The 16,513-nt window shown below is 37.1% G+C and overlaps 2 protein-coding genes across 2 annotated transcripts; both read right to left on the bottom strand.

The window, feature by feature from the left end:
• Positions 1-1,833: 1,833 nt before the first annotated feature.
• On the bottom strand, positions 1,834-5,191 carry LOC133745984 (protein trichome birefringence-like 23). Its single transcript, XM_062174142.1, has 3 exons — positions 4,655-5,191; positions 4,017-4,291; positions 1,834-3,074 (listed from the first exon to the last, which is right to left on the bottom strand). The coding sequence occupies exons 1-3, from the start codon at positions 4,935-4,937 to the stop codon at positions 2,301-2,303; spliced, it is 1,332 nt and encodes a 443-aa protein (XP_062030126.1). The 5' UTR covers positions 4,938-5,191; the 3' UTR covers positions 1,834-2,300.
• Positions 5,192-6,422: 1,231 nt separating this feature from the next.
• On the bottom strand, positions 6,423-9,950 carry LOC133742071 (uncharacterized). The gene is made up of 4 exons (XM_062169763.1): positions 7,538-9,950; positions 7,366-7,426; positions 7,054-7,277; positions 6,423-6,850 (listed from the first exon to the last, which is right to left on the bottom strand). The coding sequence occupies exons 1-4, from the start codon at positions 9,787-9,789 to the stop codon at positions 6,796-6,798; spliced, it is 2,592 nt and encodes an 863-aa protein (XP_062025747.1). The 5' UTR covers positions 9,790-9,950; the 3' UTR covers positions 6,423-6,795.
• Positions 9,951-16,513: the final 6,563 nt, after the last annotated feature.

Below are 16,513 nucleotides of genomic sequence, written 5' to 3'. Positions count from 1 at the left end.
AATTCCCTGCGAAATCAGAATCTGAAAATCCAACAAGTTTCAAATCCTCCACTTGCCTATAAACTAGCATATGACTTTTAGTTTTCTGCAGGTATCTCAACACTTTCTTCCCAGCTACCCAATGTTCATGGCCTGGATTAGACTGGAATCTCAATAAAATCCCTACTGCAAAAGACAAGTCTGGCCTAGTGCAGACTTGTGCATACATGAGACTTCCTACAAGTCTAGCATAAGGCTTTGACACCATAATTTCTTTCTCAACATCACTATTAGGACTCTGCTTCTTGGTTAACTTATCACCTTTGGACATGGGAACTTCTCCAGCTGCACACTTTTCCATACCAAATCTCTTTAAAACTTTGGTAATATAATTCTGTTGAGACAAACCAAGTAGTCTCTGTGCTCTATCTCTTTTAATCTCAATACCTAGTACATAGGATGCTTCTCCTAAGTCTTTCATGTCAAAATTATTTGACAAAAGCTCTTAGTGTCTTTAAGCAGTTTAATGTTACTGCTAGCCAAAAGTATATCATCCACATAGAGAACTAGGAAAATAAAATTGTTCCCAACTGTCTTCAAGTAAACACACTCATCAACAAGATTTTCTGTAAATCCAAAAGTAGAAATCACAGAATCAAATTTCTTGTACCACTGTCTAGAAGCTTGTTTTAGGCCATAAATTGATTTTCTTAACCTGCATACTAAGTTTTCACTTCCAGCTTGCACAAAACCTTCTGGCTGCCTCATATAAATCACTTCATCTAGTTCACCATTCAAGAAGGCTGTCTTAACATCCATTTGGTGTAGCTCCATATCAAAGTGAGCAACTAAAGCCATGATTATTCTAAACGAGTCTTTTGTAGAAACTGGAGAAAAAGTCTCAGTAAAGTCAATGCCCTCCTTCAGTGTAAAACCCTTGGCAACTAATCTTGCTTTATGTCTCTCTACATTGCCATTTGCATCTCTTTTGGTTTTGAAAACCCATTTACAACCTATAGGTTTCTGATTAGGGTCAGGTTCAACTAATTCCCAAACTGCATTTTGACTCATGGAATTAATTTCTGCTTCCATTGCTAGCTGCCATTGATGAGATTCACTACTTTCAATGGCCTGATTAAATGTAGTTGGATCATTGATACACTACTTCATTAAGTCACTAGTATTGATTCACTGTTTGTATCCATGTTAAACTAGGATTGATATTAAGCTAATCATCAATTACTTTATGATGATATGTGTTATGTCCATATTTGATCTTACAACATTCTTCTCCTCCTCGATGGTCATCCTGATGGGAAGCATGGTTACTTGTGGTGATACTGATACATGAGCTAGCACCAATATCTACCACCATCTTCGACACGAAAACTCTTGCTTTCTAGGTTTGTTTCCTGTTTTCAACTCATCTTATTTGTAGATTTAGTAAAATTGATATGTTTTGTACTTGCGAGTTTCTTGTGCCGACTCCAGTCAAGATTCTGGCAAACTTAATCTAGTTCTGGAAATAGAATCCTAATAAAACTACACATTATAAAACATACAGGAACTCGTTTGTTTGGAACCAAAAAGAGAGTTTAGCAACGGTAACTTAAATCAATGCTTAATGGTAAAGAAATTTACAGGGAAGGAAATTAGCTCGTTTTTTTTTCCTTTTCTTCTTTCTCTTTGGCAAATGAAGGAAACTGACTAGTTACAGGCAAAAACATGCTCACATTACACTCCAAATTGAGCCTCCGGCCCACATTTTATAATTTTATCTGCACTCACTAGATAGAATGCTAAAATTGGATGGCCAGTATCTCCGCCCTTCAACTTTTATAGGTAACTGATATGTAGAGGAACTGATTAAGGAATACAACAATTCAAAGTCTACATCATATATAAGAATGACAGAGATTACAATTTTCCGGTTTTCAAAACAGGCCTAATAAAACCTAGAGAAGAGGGAGTACAAGAGTTGAAAAATTCTTCGTCGGTGTTCAGGTAAGTGCTTTGGCACTAGAACTGTGAGCTCTCACAATAGAGATTACAGTTAATACAACATCATGAATCTTTTTGCAGTATACTATTCTTTGTGCCTAGATATGAAACTCAATGACAGGCCAGTTCACACCAGTAAAGATGCAGCTGGGAAAGATTACCTGTTTGTCGGGAGGAGAGTGAATAATTGTAGTATACACAGGGGAGTATGGAATTTATGACTATCACAAACTTCTGCAAGAAACATTACCAGAATCCCAGCATAGGCTTCCATGATGTAAAAGGGAAATAACGAATGCAGGCATAGAACTGGCCTGATTTTAGCCATTTACCACCATTTCCATTAGTATATCATTCCAAGAGTCTATAGGTCCTGGTAAGCACCAATGCAAACAATCAGTCTGAACCTTAGCGTATTTGCTATGTTCGAATGGATGATACTGTCTGTATGGACCAGGATGACCATCAGGCCTCATCAAAGAAAGTGAGACCATGTCAAGGAGTTTGAGATTCACCCCGTTTCTAGAAGCTTTTGTAGCTGCCTTCTCAAACTCCTCTAATTCAATCTCACGCAGAATCTTTTGTACCTCCTTCAATTCCATCTCACCTTCTTTAACTGGGGCTGTTTTCGTGCAAGTTCCCCCAGTATTCCACTCCCCATTCTCAAAGTGATCAGGTGTGGATGTTCTGAAAAAGATCATCCCCTTGTGATTAGATGCAACTAAAGTGTTCATCACATATCTCAGGGTTTTGCGATAAGCAAAATCAAATCCCAGCTCTGTCAGATTCCTTTGAGAACAGTAATGGCATCCCAACGCTTCATTGTTCTCATAGTAGATTGCAGATTTGAGAAACCATTTCCCAGTTGAAATGATCATGTAATCAAAATTTTGGAATTGATCTATCCATTTATCATCAAGCTTGTCAAGATGAAGCTCAACTTCATGTGTTGAAACACCATTCTGGTCTTCATAGATAGCCGCTTTTACAAGGAAAGGGGACCAAATAACTGAGGTGGTAAACTTGTAAGAGGGGAAGTGCCATCTTCTGGACCTATACTCCTTGTCATGGTATACTTGAATGGGTCGTTCAACCTGAAGGGATATTTTCCGATCAAATTTAGCAGAACCTCTTTAAAAAAATTCTGAAGTTGCATAAACAGAGTAAATAAATCTTGATCTACAGAAAATTAGCTGGCAACAACTCTCAACCTAATCATCAATCAATCAACCTAGAATCTCAAAATCAAAATGATGGCATGTCCATGTTGTAAATGGATTAAGCATATATGATTTAAATTGTAGGACACGAGCCAAGCCTACATTTATTCATGTCACAGTTATTATGGTAACTGTTCATCACAAATTCACACATATTTCTGTGCATGGACATATACAGACAGAGATCTGCCAACAACTATAGGCAGCAACGACTGGACAATGCCGTACATAAATATGCATTATATGTAACTTTATATGCCTCGAAGCAATAAAATGAAATGCACGATGATTGTCAGGCTATGGAGTGGAAGCAGGTCAGGAAAATTCATAGGCAGTGCAAAAACAAATTCCAGAACAACAAACATCAAGGAACACTAGTTAGAATGCTGCAAGAAGGTCTCACAGTTTAGTGAAACTCTCTTAGAACTAGACAAAAAGGTTCTCAAACTCTCAAGGAATCCCATTTACACAAACTAAAATCAAGAAAATTATCACAGAGTTGATGACTTTATTCTAGATAGATTAACTTGTTCCTACGATTCACAAATGCTAACTGATACAAGTATAGTTGGAAAGGCAGAATGCAAATTTGTACTAGAAAATGGGAAGGGTAGCAAGGGATCGGATCTAAGTGTTATATAAGCATATTCAAAGTGTTTTATATGCACATTATCTACCCCCAAACTCTTGAAGCTTCCAGGAAAATGGGAGACTTAAGTAGCTTGGATGTTAAAGAATATTTCATGTTAGCACCAAGCTTCTGCTCATTTATTTAAAGTCAACATTTATATGAGACATAACAATTCTAACAAATACCGTGGAGAGCATGCACAGCAACGACTGAACATGGTTACGAGTAATGGAATCACCAATCAATGCCCAATGCTTATTCCTCATCATTTCAATAAACTTCTCTGGCTCAAACTTTGGTATTGAACAATCTCGTGGACTCCACTTCCAGTACAGAAACCCTGTATCAGGCCGCCCATTCTTCATACAATTCTGGGGACTTTCAATTGAGGGGCAGCTCTCATTGTAAATTGGACCAGAAGTATTTGGAATCCAATCCCCAACGAAAAGATTACATTTTCCTGCAAAAGAGTGTAATCAAAGTTTACTTCATTTAAACACATACCAATTAGTACATTTTCAAATGAATCTAACACTATCCGAAACCCAAGTAGATAGCAATAGATTAATCCAACTATTTAGTCATATCATAACACCAAAAACAACAATAACAAACCCATGAAGAATTTCAACACATTGAACCAAAACACCATTTCCCCTGTTCAGATCTCAACTCCACCTAAATGTCAATTGAAACAACCATACTTTCCAATAACAGCAATGTACTCCCATCTGGGTTTTTCACATTTCTCATGCCTACAGTACAAAACCAGAAAGAAACATAAAAACAACAAGAACCCAGCACAGATTATCCAAGTAACTACCTTTATTGGGAGGCTTAATCCGATCCCGATCTTCTTCCCCAGAAATTGGTGGCTCTGAAGACACAGCTTTCTTGGGTAAAGGAATCTCATCCTGATCTTCATCTTCAGGGACTGAGATTGGTTGCCCTGAATCCAGACTCTTCTCAGGAAAATGGGGTTGTTGTTGTAATCCAGGTTCATACTCTGTGGAATCAGAGAGAAAGAGACAAAAGACAAGACCCATTAACAAGATTGCAATTGCAGACTTGACTATCCACCGCTTGTGCTTGTAGTTCATCACCATTGTCTTCCTCACTTTCTTAGCTCACTCACACGGACAGAGACTCAGAGATAAAAAGTAAAGCTCAGATCTTTGAAGCTATTTGCTGCTATCTATCACTTTAGCTGATGACTCAATGTGGGTCTCACTCAAAACCCAGATTATCACTCAAAGACCAATAATTTTTTATGTTGGGATTAAAAGTATAGAGATTTGAGATGTGAGATTGAGCCTAAGAAAGAAGGGGTTCTTTTGTGTAGGTGTGTTGTTTGTGGTTTAAGGCCTTTGAGCTACTTGGGTCACTGGTTAATCATACTCCACTAATTTCTTACCAAAAAAATAATCATACTCCACTAATTGGTAGAGAAATGGTAAACGTGATTAGAATAAGTAATTAATTGTTTTATTGTAGCTTTAAATTGATGTAGGGTAAGGCTAGTAATTATGGAAATGTTGCTTATGGATCTCGCCTTTTTCCTTGGGCAAAATGACAAGTTTTACATTCTTTTCTTCTTCTTTTTTAATTAAAAGAGAAGTTTTACATTCTTTAAAGACCAAAAAAAAAAAGAATTAATTAAAAGCTTAGCCCAAATGGTGTGCAAACACTACAAAATTTCTCTGTTTTCCTCAAATTTTATCTTTTATTTTATCTGAGTTTGGGTGATCTTGATGTATAAATGGCGCAAAATCTTATATGAAAACTAGATGTTCAATTGTCATCGAAAAAAAAAAATAGATGTTCGATTAGCATCTAATTTATTTGTACCGAAAATAAAGAGATTTTGCCCTTCAAGCAACCTTGTCCAATTTGGTGAAGAAAAAAAGATACTAGAGTCAAGGAGGTTCAACTTCCAAAAAAATGGTTGCAGTAGTAGTACTGTTGCACGAGCCAAAATATGCGTTGCAACATTACCACAGTTCACTTCGGTCTAAGAGAAATATACTCTTTTTCTTTTCTTTTTTTGTATATAATAAACTCTTTTTCTTTGGCAAATGGAGAAATAAATTCTACAAGAATTACGCACTTTATTTGTGGACATTTCTTGTTTCAAGAGGGCAATGCTAGGCTCAACGCATTGGCTACTATTAGCTTCATTGGAAACATATAGAAGAGAAAGATTTGGAATTCCATTTTTCTCTGTTATAGCTTCAGACTAAGAAATTACCACATCTATTCATCTATTGCCCATTGCTACACTTGTTTCTGCTTCATATTATAGTCACCCCAACCACATAGAGATTCAATTATCGTATCCGCCCCACCATAGTTAATTTACATGTCAGCTTCGTTACGGTTGGTGATGTAGCTACTTCAATCTGGGTCAACCAGAGTTGGATTATCATACACTTTCTGCCTCTCCCATAGGGCATTTAAACTACAATATCTCTGTTGAAGTTTCAATTATTCCCTCCTTAGTTTACTATTTTTAATGATTCAATCTCTCTCATTTGTGTCGGTGATTCATCAACAGTGTTTAAAATAGTATTTGGATGCATAAGATCAGGATATATGAACAAGCATGTCTATAAAATTTGTATTGTTATAGATTCAGTAAATGAAAAACTATCCACCACTAAACATAAATGCATGATACAATGGATAGTTGCTAAATGAATATGAATATGCCTGACAATCTAGATGAACTAATCACCTTACTCACAGATATACAAAAGTATGAAGCTTAGATTATGAAATTATGTTGTTATAATCACAACATATTCCACAGATTTTGACTTTGCATCTACCTACAGTTTAACAATAACAAGGCACCTTAGGAGTTAAAACACACACCAAGAATTCCACTGTGAAAAAACTCGTCAGCATCATCTTTGAAGAACTGAAGTATCAGCAAAATCAGGAAATGAAAACCACAAAGGTGAATCACACAGCCAGTCTGGGGACTTTCATGCCAAATCCATGTTTTACCTTCTCAATTCTGTTCAAATACAATGTCAGGAGTCATTAATACAGAATAAGCATCTCATGATACAAATCAGTTATTAAATGCTCGTTTATCACCAAATGGTTGTGGCATGTCTATTAGTGTTGGTATCTATTTCACTGAACTAATCAAACTTTTAATGATGGAAATTTAGAGCATGCAGCTATAATCAACAGTAAATAAGCACAAGCACTTACGTCGGGGCAAGTCTGCCAAGGGATTTTAGCTCTTCCCCAGAGTCCTCATCCACAACTCTCCCAGAAATTTCAAGGATATAAAATTTCTCTCTGGTAGTTGGCAGTCCCCTGCTTGCAAGTAGGTCTAAATCTCTCTGATGTAGTTCTCTTCCGTTTACATAGACACCAGTATTGCCGGCACCACAATTTGTTGGCATCGGGTAACTGAACTCTTCAATAAATGACTGCAAGACAATAGGAATGGTTTCCTTGTAAATTCCACATGAAACCTTAATAAACCAAGTTTATAAAATAAAATAAAAAAGCTCTCACAGGAATTATGCCAAGGCAAGAGTAACCCATCACACCCCAGAATCCGGCTCTGAAGTCATACCTGGATAAAACAAAAGTTACTTTTAGCTGAAAGAAATGTAGATATGTGATAGACCTAAACTTGGACATGAAAAAATGCACTCAATAGTAGTCAGGATATATGCAACATTACCAATAATCTCCAGGTTGAATTGGGCCAGCAAGCTTTTCAGCTTTCCTGACTAGATGATCTGGTATAGGTTGCCCATTGATCAAAACCTTAGTTCTCTCCACATTTTGATAAGATTTCGAGGAATCTTTAAAACTCTTTTTGATAAGACCAACCAAGAAGTTATCAGTACCCTTGCGGATCTTGGGATGATCTTCTTTGCTTGCCTCTGTAGAGTCCTGCGATATGTTGGTATTGAGATAGTCATTGAATGAATCATCCACCTCGGTTTCCACTGGCATATCTTTCACAGATTTCTGTGCAGATGTGCTCCTACTAAAGAGCACCTTGTCTTGGTCTATACATGCACTCTTATTTCCGTTCCCATCTCTGCTTACTTCATGTTTGGAAGGACTATCAGGCTGCTCGCTTACTTCATGTTTGGAAGGACTATCAGGCTGCTCCCAAAGAGGTGAACCTGGAGCTATTGGAGAACAGGCATCTTTTGCGAGCTGTTCAACAGAGTCAGAAACGTCTCTCTGAATAATCATACTATCTGGGATGTCTACTTCCTCCTTGGAAGAGATGGAAGATGAAGAGCTATGGCCTTCCCTCTTCTCAGATTTATCCAAGTTCAGCCTCTCATCTTCTGCCAGTGAATTATCTTCAGCAACTATCAACTGAAGGTTCTGACCATAGTTATCTAAATTATCATGGCAGGAGTTGGTGTCATCAGCATTCAGACAATCAGGAGAACTTAAGACATTGCCCTTTAATACCTCCTTAGAATTTTGATCAACCTCAGAAGATGATTGCTTGGATTCTTTAGGAGCAGATGCAGATGTAATGAGCCTTTTGTTATTAAGTTCAACTGAAATAATAGTCAAACAGGAACCACAACGTAGCTCCGACTGATTCTTACTTCTCTTCTTGAATTTTCTGGGAAGTTTCAGCAACTCAAAGCAATGGAAGCATGTAATGAATGGGGCACCACCTCGGAAAGGATGGGAAATCTGTGCCCTCCTGTTGATCATCTTTCCTAGATATCTCTCACCATAGCCATCAATGTCTGAATCAACATCACCTTGCCATCTTGTGTGCAACGTGGGACTAGCATTTCTGGGGTAATTATGTGGGCTGTATGTAACAGGATTGACATGATGAGAGGAATTCAAATTAACTGGACCTTTAGGAATACTTCTGTTGCCAAAATCAGTATGAGGAACTTGGGGTGGAACCACCCAATTCTGGTTGTAGCAGCCTGAACAAGTGCATGCAGGCGAGTGTACAACAAGTTCATGTGGATATGATCCAAGTGGATTCTGGTTGAAACCCATGTGTTGCCCCCTAAAGTAATCATGAGGTTGTGGTTGTGGGTATTGGAGTGGATGATGGGAAGGCCTCCTTGTCATTTGTGGCTGAGATGGATCCTCATATTCTGGAATCACATTCAAGTTATTCCTCTGCGGATAAAAGTTCTGCGTATCCATGTTATGATGATCCATAAAAGGAACCGGCCCATGGCTATAGTTCAAGTAAGGGGATCTTGGCATCTGCTTGTCCACAACATATTGCTGCTGCAGTGAAAGACTATAAGTTAACCGGTCACCATAAGGATCAGGTGGAGTCCTAATCCTCTCTGGGGGAACCATATCCCTTGGTTTATCTGCCACATCATAAGATCTTCTAAGTTGCTCCTTCAACTCATCCATTTTCCTAAGAAGCTCAGCTCGATCAGGTCCTAAATTTTCAACTCCATTCACATCATACTTGTGCTCACCATGACCATAAGAAGACTCTAGCTGGTAATTTGAAGGCCCCTCATTAGGATAAGAAGAAATTGGCATTCTTCCTCGCTCGGCAGCAACCCTGGTGTTTCCATAAAACCCCTCATACCGATCTCTTTCAACACCCCACTGGTCCATGCTTTCCCTTGATCTCAATGACCCAGCAAGATACCTTAATTGGGCTGAAATATCCCCTACACTTGAATTTACAGACTCGGACCTATTCATACTCGTGTCAAGATCATTTCCAGGGATTCTATTATCAATTGGGAACTCCGATAATCGACTATATCTTTCAACAAACTCCTTTTTCTGCGCTGCACCACTTTCCTCAAGCCTAAAACACCTAACCCCTTCCCTAACATTAATATGATTATCATCGAAAACCTCTTTATTCTCTCTTCTTAATGAACTAGTACTACTACTACTGGAATCAACCTTTCTTTCTCCAAAGACCCTCTCTTTTCCCCTACCTCGCCTCAAGTCCATCACTTTCTTTTCAATCTCAAACCAGAAACTAAAACTAAAACTACCACCCAACTTCTGACAAAATCTCCAATTTCCCAAAGCACACTCTTCTTTGCTGTACCACTAAACAATATTGCAACTCCCGGAATCACCAACTTAGTACCTTGAATTTGTCATACACCCTAAAAGAAAGAACAAAAGAATTTGAAAAGAAAAGAAAAATTAAAACTTGGAAGCATATCATAGAGTTGGGGCTAAATAGCAGTTCAAATTTCCAAAGTTATTAATTGCAACTTTTCCTTGGTTCTTTTATTTTCTCAGTAACCAAGCAATTTGGAACTAAAATGCCAAATTGGAAAAAAACATAAAAAGAAAGAAAAACTTGCCTCAGGTAAACAGAGGAGTCAGATATAGCTCTGGTCTTCAAGCCCTTTCAGCCATTTACAAAGCACGTTCAAAAACGACGACCCAGAAAAACCAGAAAACCAGAACACCAACCAAACTCATCTTCAATCCCAATCAACCTCAATACCCACAAAGCTTTCTTCCCCCTAAAAGCCAACCTCAAAGACTTCTTCTACTTCAGACTCAAAACATGTTTCACTCCACAACTAAAATCAAAGACAAACACAGAGAAAGAAAAAAAGGCATCCACATTTTCTAGATTCTACTATGGACTTCACTGTTCAAGATCACAGAGGTTCATGAATCAATCTCCCACATTAGCCTGCACTTAGTGAATCAGCTGGGCAGGTTCCAAAAGTTCAAAGTTCAAAACTTTTGGAGGAGGAGAAAGCAAGAAAATTAAGAGCAGATGAATGAGATATGAGCTCTGTGATTTGTCGGCTAAAACTTAAAAACAAAAGGGTTCATTTTCCGGGAAAACGAGTACGTGTAGATGCGGAAAAGTCCTGGAATATGGTCACGTCTTAATTTTCAAACAGCTGGCCAACTCGGAGTACTGTATTTGTGAATTCTTGGGAAAAGGAATGCTACGATTGGACACTTCCCTAAACCCTAAAAGTGACAAAGTTTGAAGTAACTACCTTGGTCTAATTTTTAATCTCTCTTTTCATGGATATAGTACTCAAGCGGTCGGATCATCAGATTAGTCGACTGTATAATAGTCTCTTCCGTATATGAAATAAAAATGGGAGTGAATTTCACTAATTTCATTTTTCAATTTATATTCTATTTTTTCTTTTTTAGTAACTTAAATTTTGTCTTCTGTAACTAAAATTTTGTCATTTTATAAAAAAATTTAACATAAAAATGAAAGAAAGAGTGTGGATTACAAATTATGGAGTGAATTTCACGAAACAACTGTGTCACAAACACCCTACTTAAAACAATCATTTCACTAAAGGCATTCGCATGTTTAAGACTCTCTACAAACAACATTAAAGTTCTCTTAATTCACTTTCTTTGCTAAGACACAGAAGATTATTAATTTTATGTGTTAGTAACTTGGTATGTGATTGAAAGATCAGACCAAGATGATTTAATTCTAGGAAAGAGTAACTCAATCTTGCAGTCTTGATTTTAATTTTTAGAGGTCTTCATCATCCTAGAAGCATTTGCAATAGTTAGCTTCTTCTAAAGAGACCTTGATAGTCAAAAGCACAAAATCACTAGAAGCTAGATTTGTCACCCACTCACATCCAACACCAACAGCACCAATTGACTTGGCTTTTGTATGGACTGTGGACATTGAGTCTTCGCTAATGTGTTTTGACTTTCTCCAGATAATAAATGTTTGGACTATTTCATGACAATGAGTGACTTGTTCTATTGAACGATAGGTCATCATCTAGATCTAGTTGCTCTATAATTTTGTGGTTTTTGAGTTTTTCCTCCGCGTGGACCTGGGTATTGAAACGTAAACGTTACTCATCTCCTTTTTCCCAAAGCTTTTCATTTAGTTTAATGTTTATCTTGGTAATGTAGTTGGAATTGTCTTCTTTCTTTCCAAACTTTTGTGGTTGTATATGATATACTATCATCCCAATTGACAATATGTTCACCTGTCGTTTACCGAACCCAATTATGTTCTAGTCACCAGGAATATGTCAAATTATTCTTCCATCCTCATGCAGAGTCATTCAAGTTATTGTGGTTTAGAGGCTAATCTAGACAACAGAGATGATCTCACATTAACATATACTTGATTTCCGGCGATCTCCGTCCAATATCAATACTCAATACCACATGTGCTTTATAAATTATAATAACGCTTATAAACTCAATCTTCATGACAAACGTCAGTTTTCGAGTAATAACAGTCATTAAAAATTATACCACAAAAAATACATATTAGATTGATTCTTAACATTCTCATTTTGTGAGTACAGAAAATGAATATTTATACGTTTTAATTAAGTAACGCATGTTCATAGATTCGTTACAGAATTCTTTTGCCACAATGGATCGAAGTGCTAACACGACTCTAACTTTCACAACTCTTCAGAAGACATAGAAATCTATATTTTGGCCAGATTATATGCATATTACAGATTTACAGATAGCTATTAATGCATCTCAGGTAAGGATATCCTTACCTTAGCCTTCGGAACGGATTTTCAGTTTTTGAACATTTTTCGATCACATATTCATTTAACCGTTCAGTTTTTAGGTCCTAATGTATATATCACTTCTGCAAATTTTTAGCCAAATTGATGATCGTTAAGGTATCGAACTCAATTAAACCAATGAACGAACCGAATCTGTCGAATCGGAACCGTTCGTGTTCATTATTGTAACTTACAGTTTTGAATGCCTTAACGATCATCAATTTGGCTGAAGTTTTGCAGAGATGATCTATACATTAGGACCTAAAAACTGAACGGTTAATATGTGAATATGTGATCCAAAAGTGATCAAAAACTTGAAATCAGTTCCTAAGCTAAGGTAAGGACATCCTTAGCCAAGAAGGACTGATATATATGTATAAGAGTACCTCTATTTATCTACTGTATGTCGTCTTACACTTGCATCTTTTTCTTCCTGCGTAGTCCAAACGTCCCAAGAAGATTATGAAATCCGCTCCTCAAACTTTTGGCTTTCTGAACAATGATATTGCTCTTCTTCGTCCTCTTCTTCGTCTCCTGATCATTAGGAAGAGGCAAGGCCCTGGTGTGTCGCTCCAGAAGTCGACCAACTGAAGCTAACTCGTACGAATCGTACAACGGACTCCCACAGTCCCATATCCGAGCACTTCTACCACCTTCTCCTTCTTCTTCTTTTTCTTCTTTCTTCATTATCAACTACAAGCAGGAAACACATAAACTTGTTGTTCCATCTGTTCTGCTTATAACAATATTTATTTTCAGGTGGATCGGTGATGAGTAAATGATCGAAGTCCGCACGTCTTAGCTAGCTACACATCTGGGACACGTTACGTGGAACGGCCGGGCGAACTTGTTATTGAAGTGGCCGGTGAGGACGTACCATATATAACTAACATGTTTCTTCTTATAGAATATATGAAGTCCCACCATAAGCTATGAAGAGATGGGAAGAAATTTAATGAAGATATAAAATAATGAAAAAGAAAATTAATCAAGTTAGGAGCACTCACCTAATCAATATATGGAAATCAATGGTATCTATTTTTTAATTTTATTGTTTGTTTAGAGTGAGAGATTAGGGTTTAGTTCCTTTGTCGAAAAGAAGAGAGAGACACCATATCTGGCGCGAGCGTGCACACAAAAAAAAAACTGTATACATTTCCCTTCTTCTTGATTATCTTCTTCAAGTATGTCAAGCTAAATGAACTATCGTGCTCATATTCTTGTAATGTAAAAGATGCAACCATATTAATATGGAGTTGAAGAACAACGAGCCCGGCCAACTTAATCTGCACCAAGCGAGCTGCGCGCTTCCGGTCAAAATCTTTATCTCTGAAAGCGTGTTGGAGGACCTGGATATGCTACTACCTAGCTTTCTCCAAGATGAGGGATTACTTGATTTACTTCTGCTCCATCATTTCGAGCGTTTAGTATTAGTATTGGATGAGAATGATGTTTGTGTTAAAAAGTGATTTTAAATATGGAATACTCCATGACATGCGACCAAATATTCTTGGAAATATATGCGAGGTGATCGATTGAATCTATGGCAAGTAGCACCATCCCTAGTAATGTTTATAGAGAACTTAATTATACTATACACGCATGTATGACATACACGCAGAATTTGACAATGTGTAAGTACGTATAAGTAGTCTTCATAGTAGAGTATGTTTATATTCATGTGGAGATAACATATGACCGAACTAACATCAATTTTGTGCCCATATATGATGAGTGGGTTTCAAGGGAATTCGAGGTAACAAATGCGATGAAGAATACTACTGCAGCTAATTAAATAGGCCATGGAGAATTTGGAAAAAAGTGAGACTCGATAGTTTGGAAGACGATTGCGAGGCACTCTTAATGTATTATTTGTATGGGGGACTTTGAGGGGGCCAGTGGTACTTGAAGCTATTCGCTTGCCTTTGCTCACACCTTTTCCATGGACATTGCATTATTCAGTTGCTCGAGACTGCTAGCTAGTCACAAGTCTCCGATGGACATTCCCTGGATTTATTTGCAAGCTAGCTTCTTAATTATTACCAAAAAGACTCTGTTCAATCGTTCAAAGCTCCTCTCCGCCATTGATGCTGAAACTAGCAGGTGTGAGGTCATTTTGGCCACAGATAGATCAGAAGCCGGCATGCATGCATGCACATTTTCGACGTGGTTCGGTCCGTTTGGCAAGGAAATTAAAGTGGTTCTCCTGAACTTTCTATAATTGTGGACATAAGACACTATGAGCTCTTTGATGCACAACAATGGGTGGAACCGCATCATGATCAGGGATCAACATACATTGATTTTGGCTCGGGATTCTGAACCACATGATAATGATGCGTAATGATGATCACCAGAGTTCCATGGATTCTGATCCCTTTGGATTTGGACTTCTTGATCAGCATTCAGCAGAGATCATCATGATCAATATCCATGGATTTAGGGGATTCGATCTTCTCGGAACCACATGATGATTTTGTCTCGGGTTTCTTGGTACGACGTGATGATCGATGATGCTCATGATCCTGACCAGAGTTCCATGGAATCCGATCCCTTTGGATTTGGAGTACTTCTTGATCAGCAGGGATCAATATATATCAATGGATTTAGGCCGGAGATTGTTGGAACCACATGATGTGATGTTGATGGTGGTGATGATGAGGAGGCGGAAGAGATGATTAACAGAGCTGCAAGGGAATCCATGGAAACATATATATGCATGATCGAGCAGTCATGTCTGAGCCTGCAACTAATTAAAAGCAGCCATTGACAAGTTGGACAAAGTTCATGTGCTATTTGTAAGGATCGGACAACTTCGATTACATATGAGGCTGGTGTTGAAGCGTATCGCCTGCCTCTGCTCACACATCTATATCATGCAGATTGTATTGTTCAGTGGCTCGAGACCAGTCAAGCTCCTTCATATTTATTTATTTTTATTTTTATTTTATTTTTATTTTTTTGTGGTACAAAGTCAAGCTACTTCACTTAGAAGATAGGGAAATTAATATATTATAATATAGTTAATCAAGCTATCTAGTTCCTTAAAAAGTTTCTTTGGTTTGTGGAAGATAATTAATTGACGGCCTAAATTCAATTAATATCTGTAATCTTTTCTTCATTTCTATCTAACTGGCCGGCCTTTCCCTCATTAAAATGGTTACTTTCATTTGTGGTCCTCATGTAATTATCTCTTATTCTCTGGTGAACGAACGAATAAAATTTCGACATTGATAATATAGTTACAAACATTTCATTGATGTTGATTGGTACGTGTGTTGAAATGAATTTTGTGGACCAAATAGAAAAGGTGACAAATCCATAGATAATATCTATATAGATAAACCCTACTGTGTTGACAAATTTGATATTATCTTATATCAAATGTGAAATCTACTTGCACCGGTACCTTCTCAAAAAAAAAAAAAAAAACTTGCACAAGATTTTTTTTTTTTTTTTGGAAATGATTTGCACAAGAATATTAGACATCTTTGTACCAAAAAAAAAAAAAAAAAAGATTATTAGACATGTTGCAAGGAGAGACTTTTTTTTTTTTTTTTTTTGCGTCTGTGCAAGCAAACCGGGTTCCAGAATTAGATCGAAAAAAAGGTCATATATTCTAACAGTTTTACTCTCTTTTTGTGGCAACTAGGATACCATATGGTAATATGCATCCTAATTCAAACCATTAGTTTCAAAGCCAGATAGATTTACCATAACAACCCCCATTGGCACAACTAAGGCCAGCCAATAATGTTTAGAAACTTTCAATTTGTTCTTATGTTTAAAATCTATATTTTTGTGAAGATTCTAAAATCGAATAAAATGATTATTGCATTTGAGTATGATTTACAAAGTGGTTGAGTAATAGACAATGTTCATTTTACATCATTCTTAGATTCACCCCTTAGCGATTTACACATGTTCACTTTATAATTTTATGATCTAACCGTTAACGTTTTGTAACATAACGTAACAATTCACCCCTTAGCGATTCACACATGTTCACGTTATAACTTTATGATCTAACCGTTAATATTGTGTAACATAACGTAATGATTCGCTCGTAGCAAAATAACCCAATCAAATTGGAGGCATTTTACTTATTCATCTATACAAAATATATGGACGGTTCATCATATTATAGTAATCATTGTTCCCATAACCATTCATTT

This window comes from Rosa rugosa, chromosome 4 (genome assembly GCF_958449725.1).
Source record: "Rosa rugosa chromosome 4, drRosRugo1.1, whole genome shotgun sequence".
NCBI lineage: Eukaryota > Viridiplantae > Streptophyta > Magnoliopsida > Rosales > Rosaceae > Rosa > Rosa rugosa.
Note: the sequence above shows the minus strand (reverse complement) of the source record. Positions and strands in the feature narration are given on the sequence as shown.

Bases quoted from the DNA above. Each gene is read 5' to 3' on its own strand.
- LOC133745984 (XM_062174142.1), bottom strand. From the start codon at position 4,937: ATGGTGATGAACTACAAGCACAAGCGGTGGATAGTCAAGTCTGCAATT. The intron at 4,292-4,654 runs GTAGTTACTTGG...ACTCTTTTGCAG, and splicing joins GATTAAGCCTCCCAATAAAG to GAAAATGTAATCTTTTCGTT. The intron at 3,075-4,016 runs GTATTTGTTAGA...ATATCCCTTCAG, and splicing joins TGCTGTGCATGCTCTCCACG to GTTGAACGACCCATTCAAGT.
- LOC133742071 (XM_062169763.1), bottom strand. From the start codon at position 9,789: ATGGACTTGAGGCGAGGTAGGGGAAAAGAGAGGGTCTTTGGAGAAAGA. The intron at 7,427-7,537 runs GTAATGTTGCAT...TGTTTTATCCAG, and splicing joins ATTCAACCTGGAGATTATTG to GTATGACTTCAGAGCCGGAT. The intron at 7,278-7,365 runs GTGAGAGCTTTT...ATTGTCTTGCAG, and splicing joins CTTGCCTTGGCATAATTCCT to TCATTTATTGAAGAGTTCAG.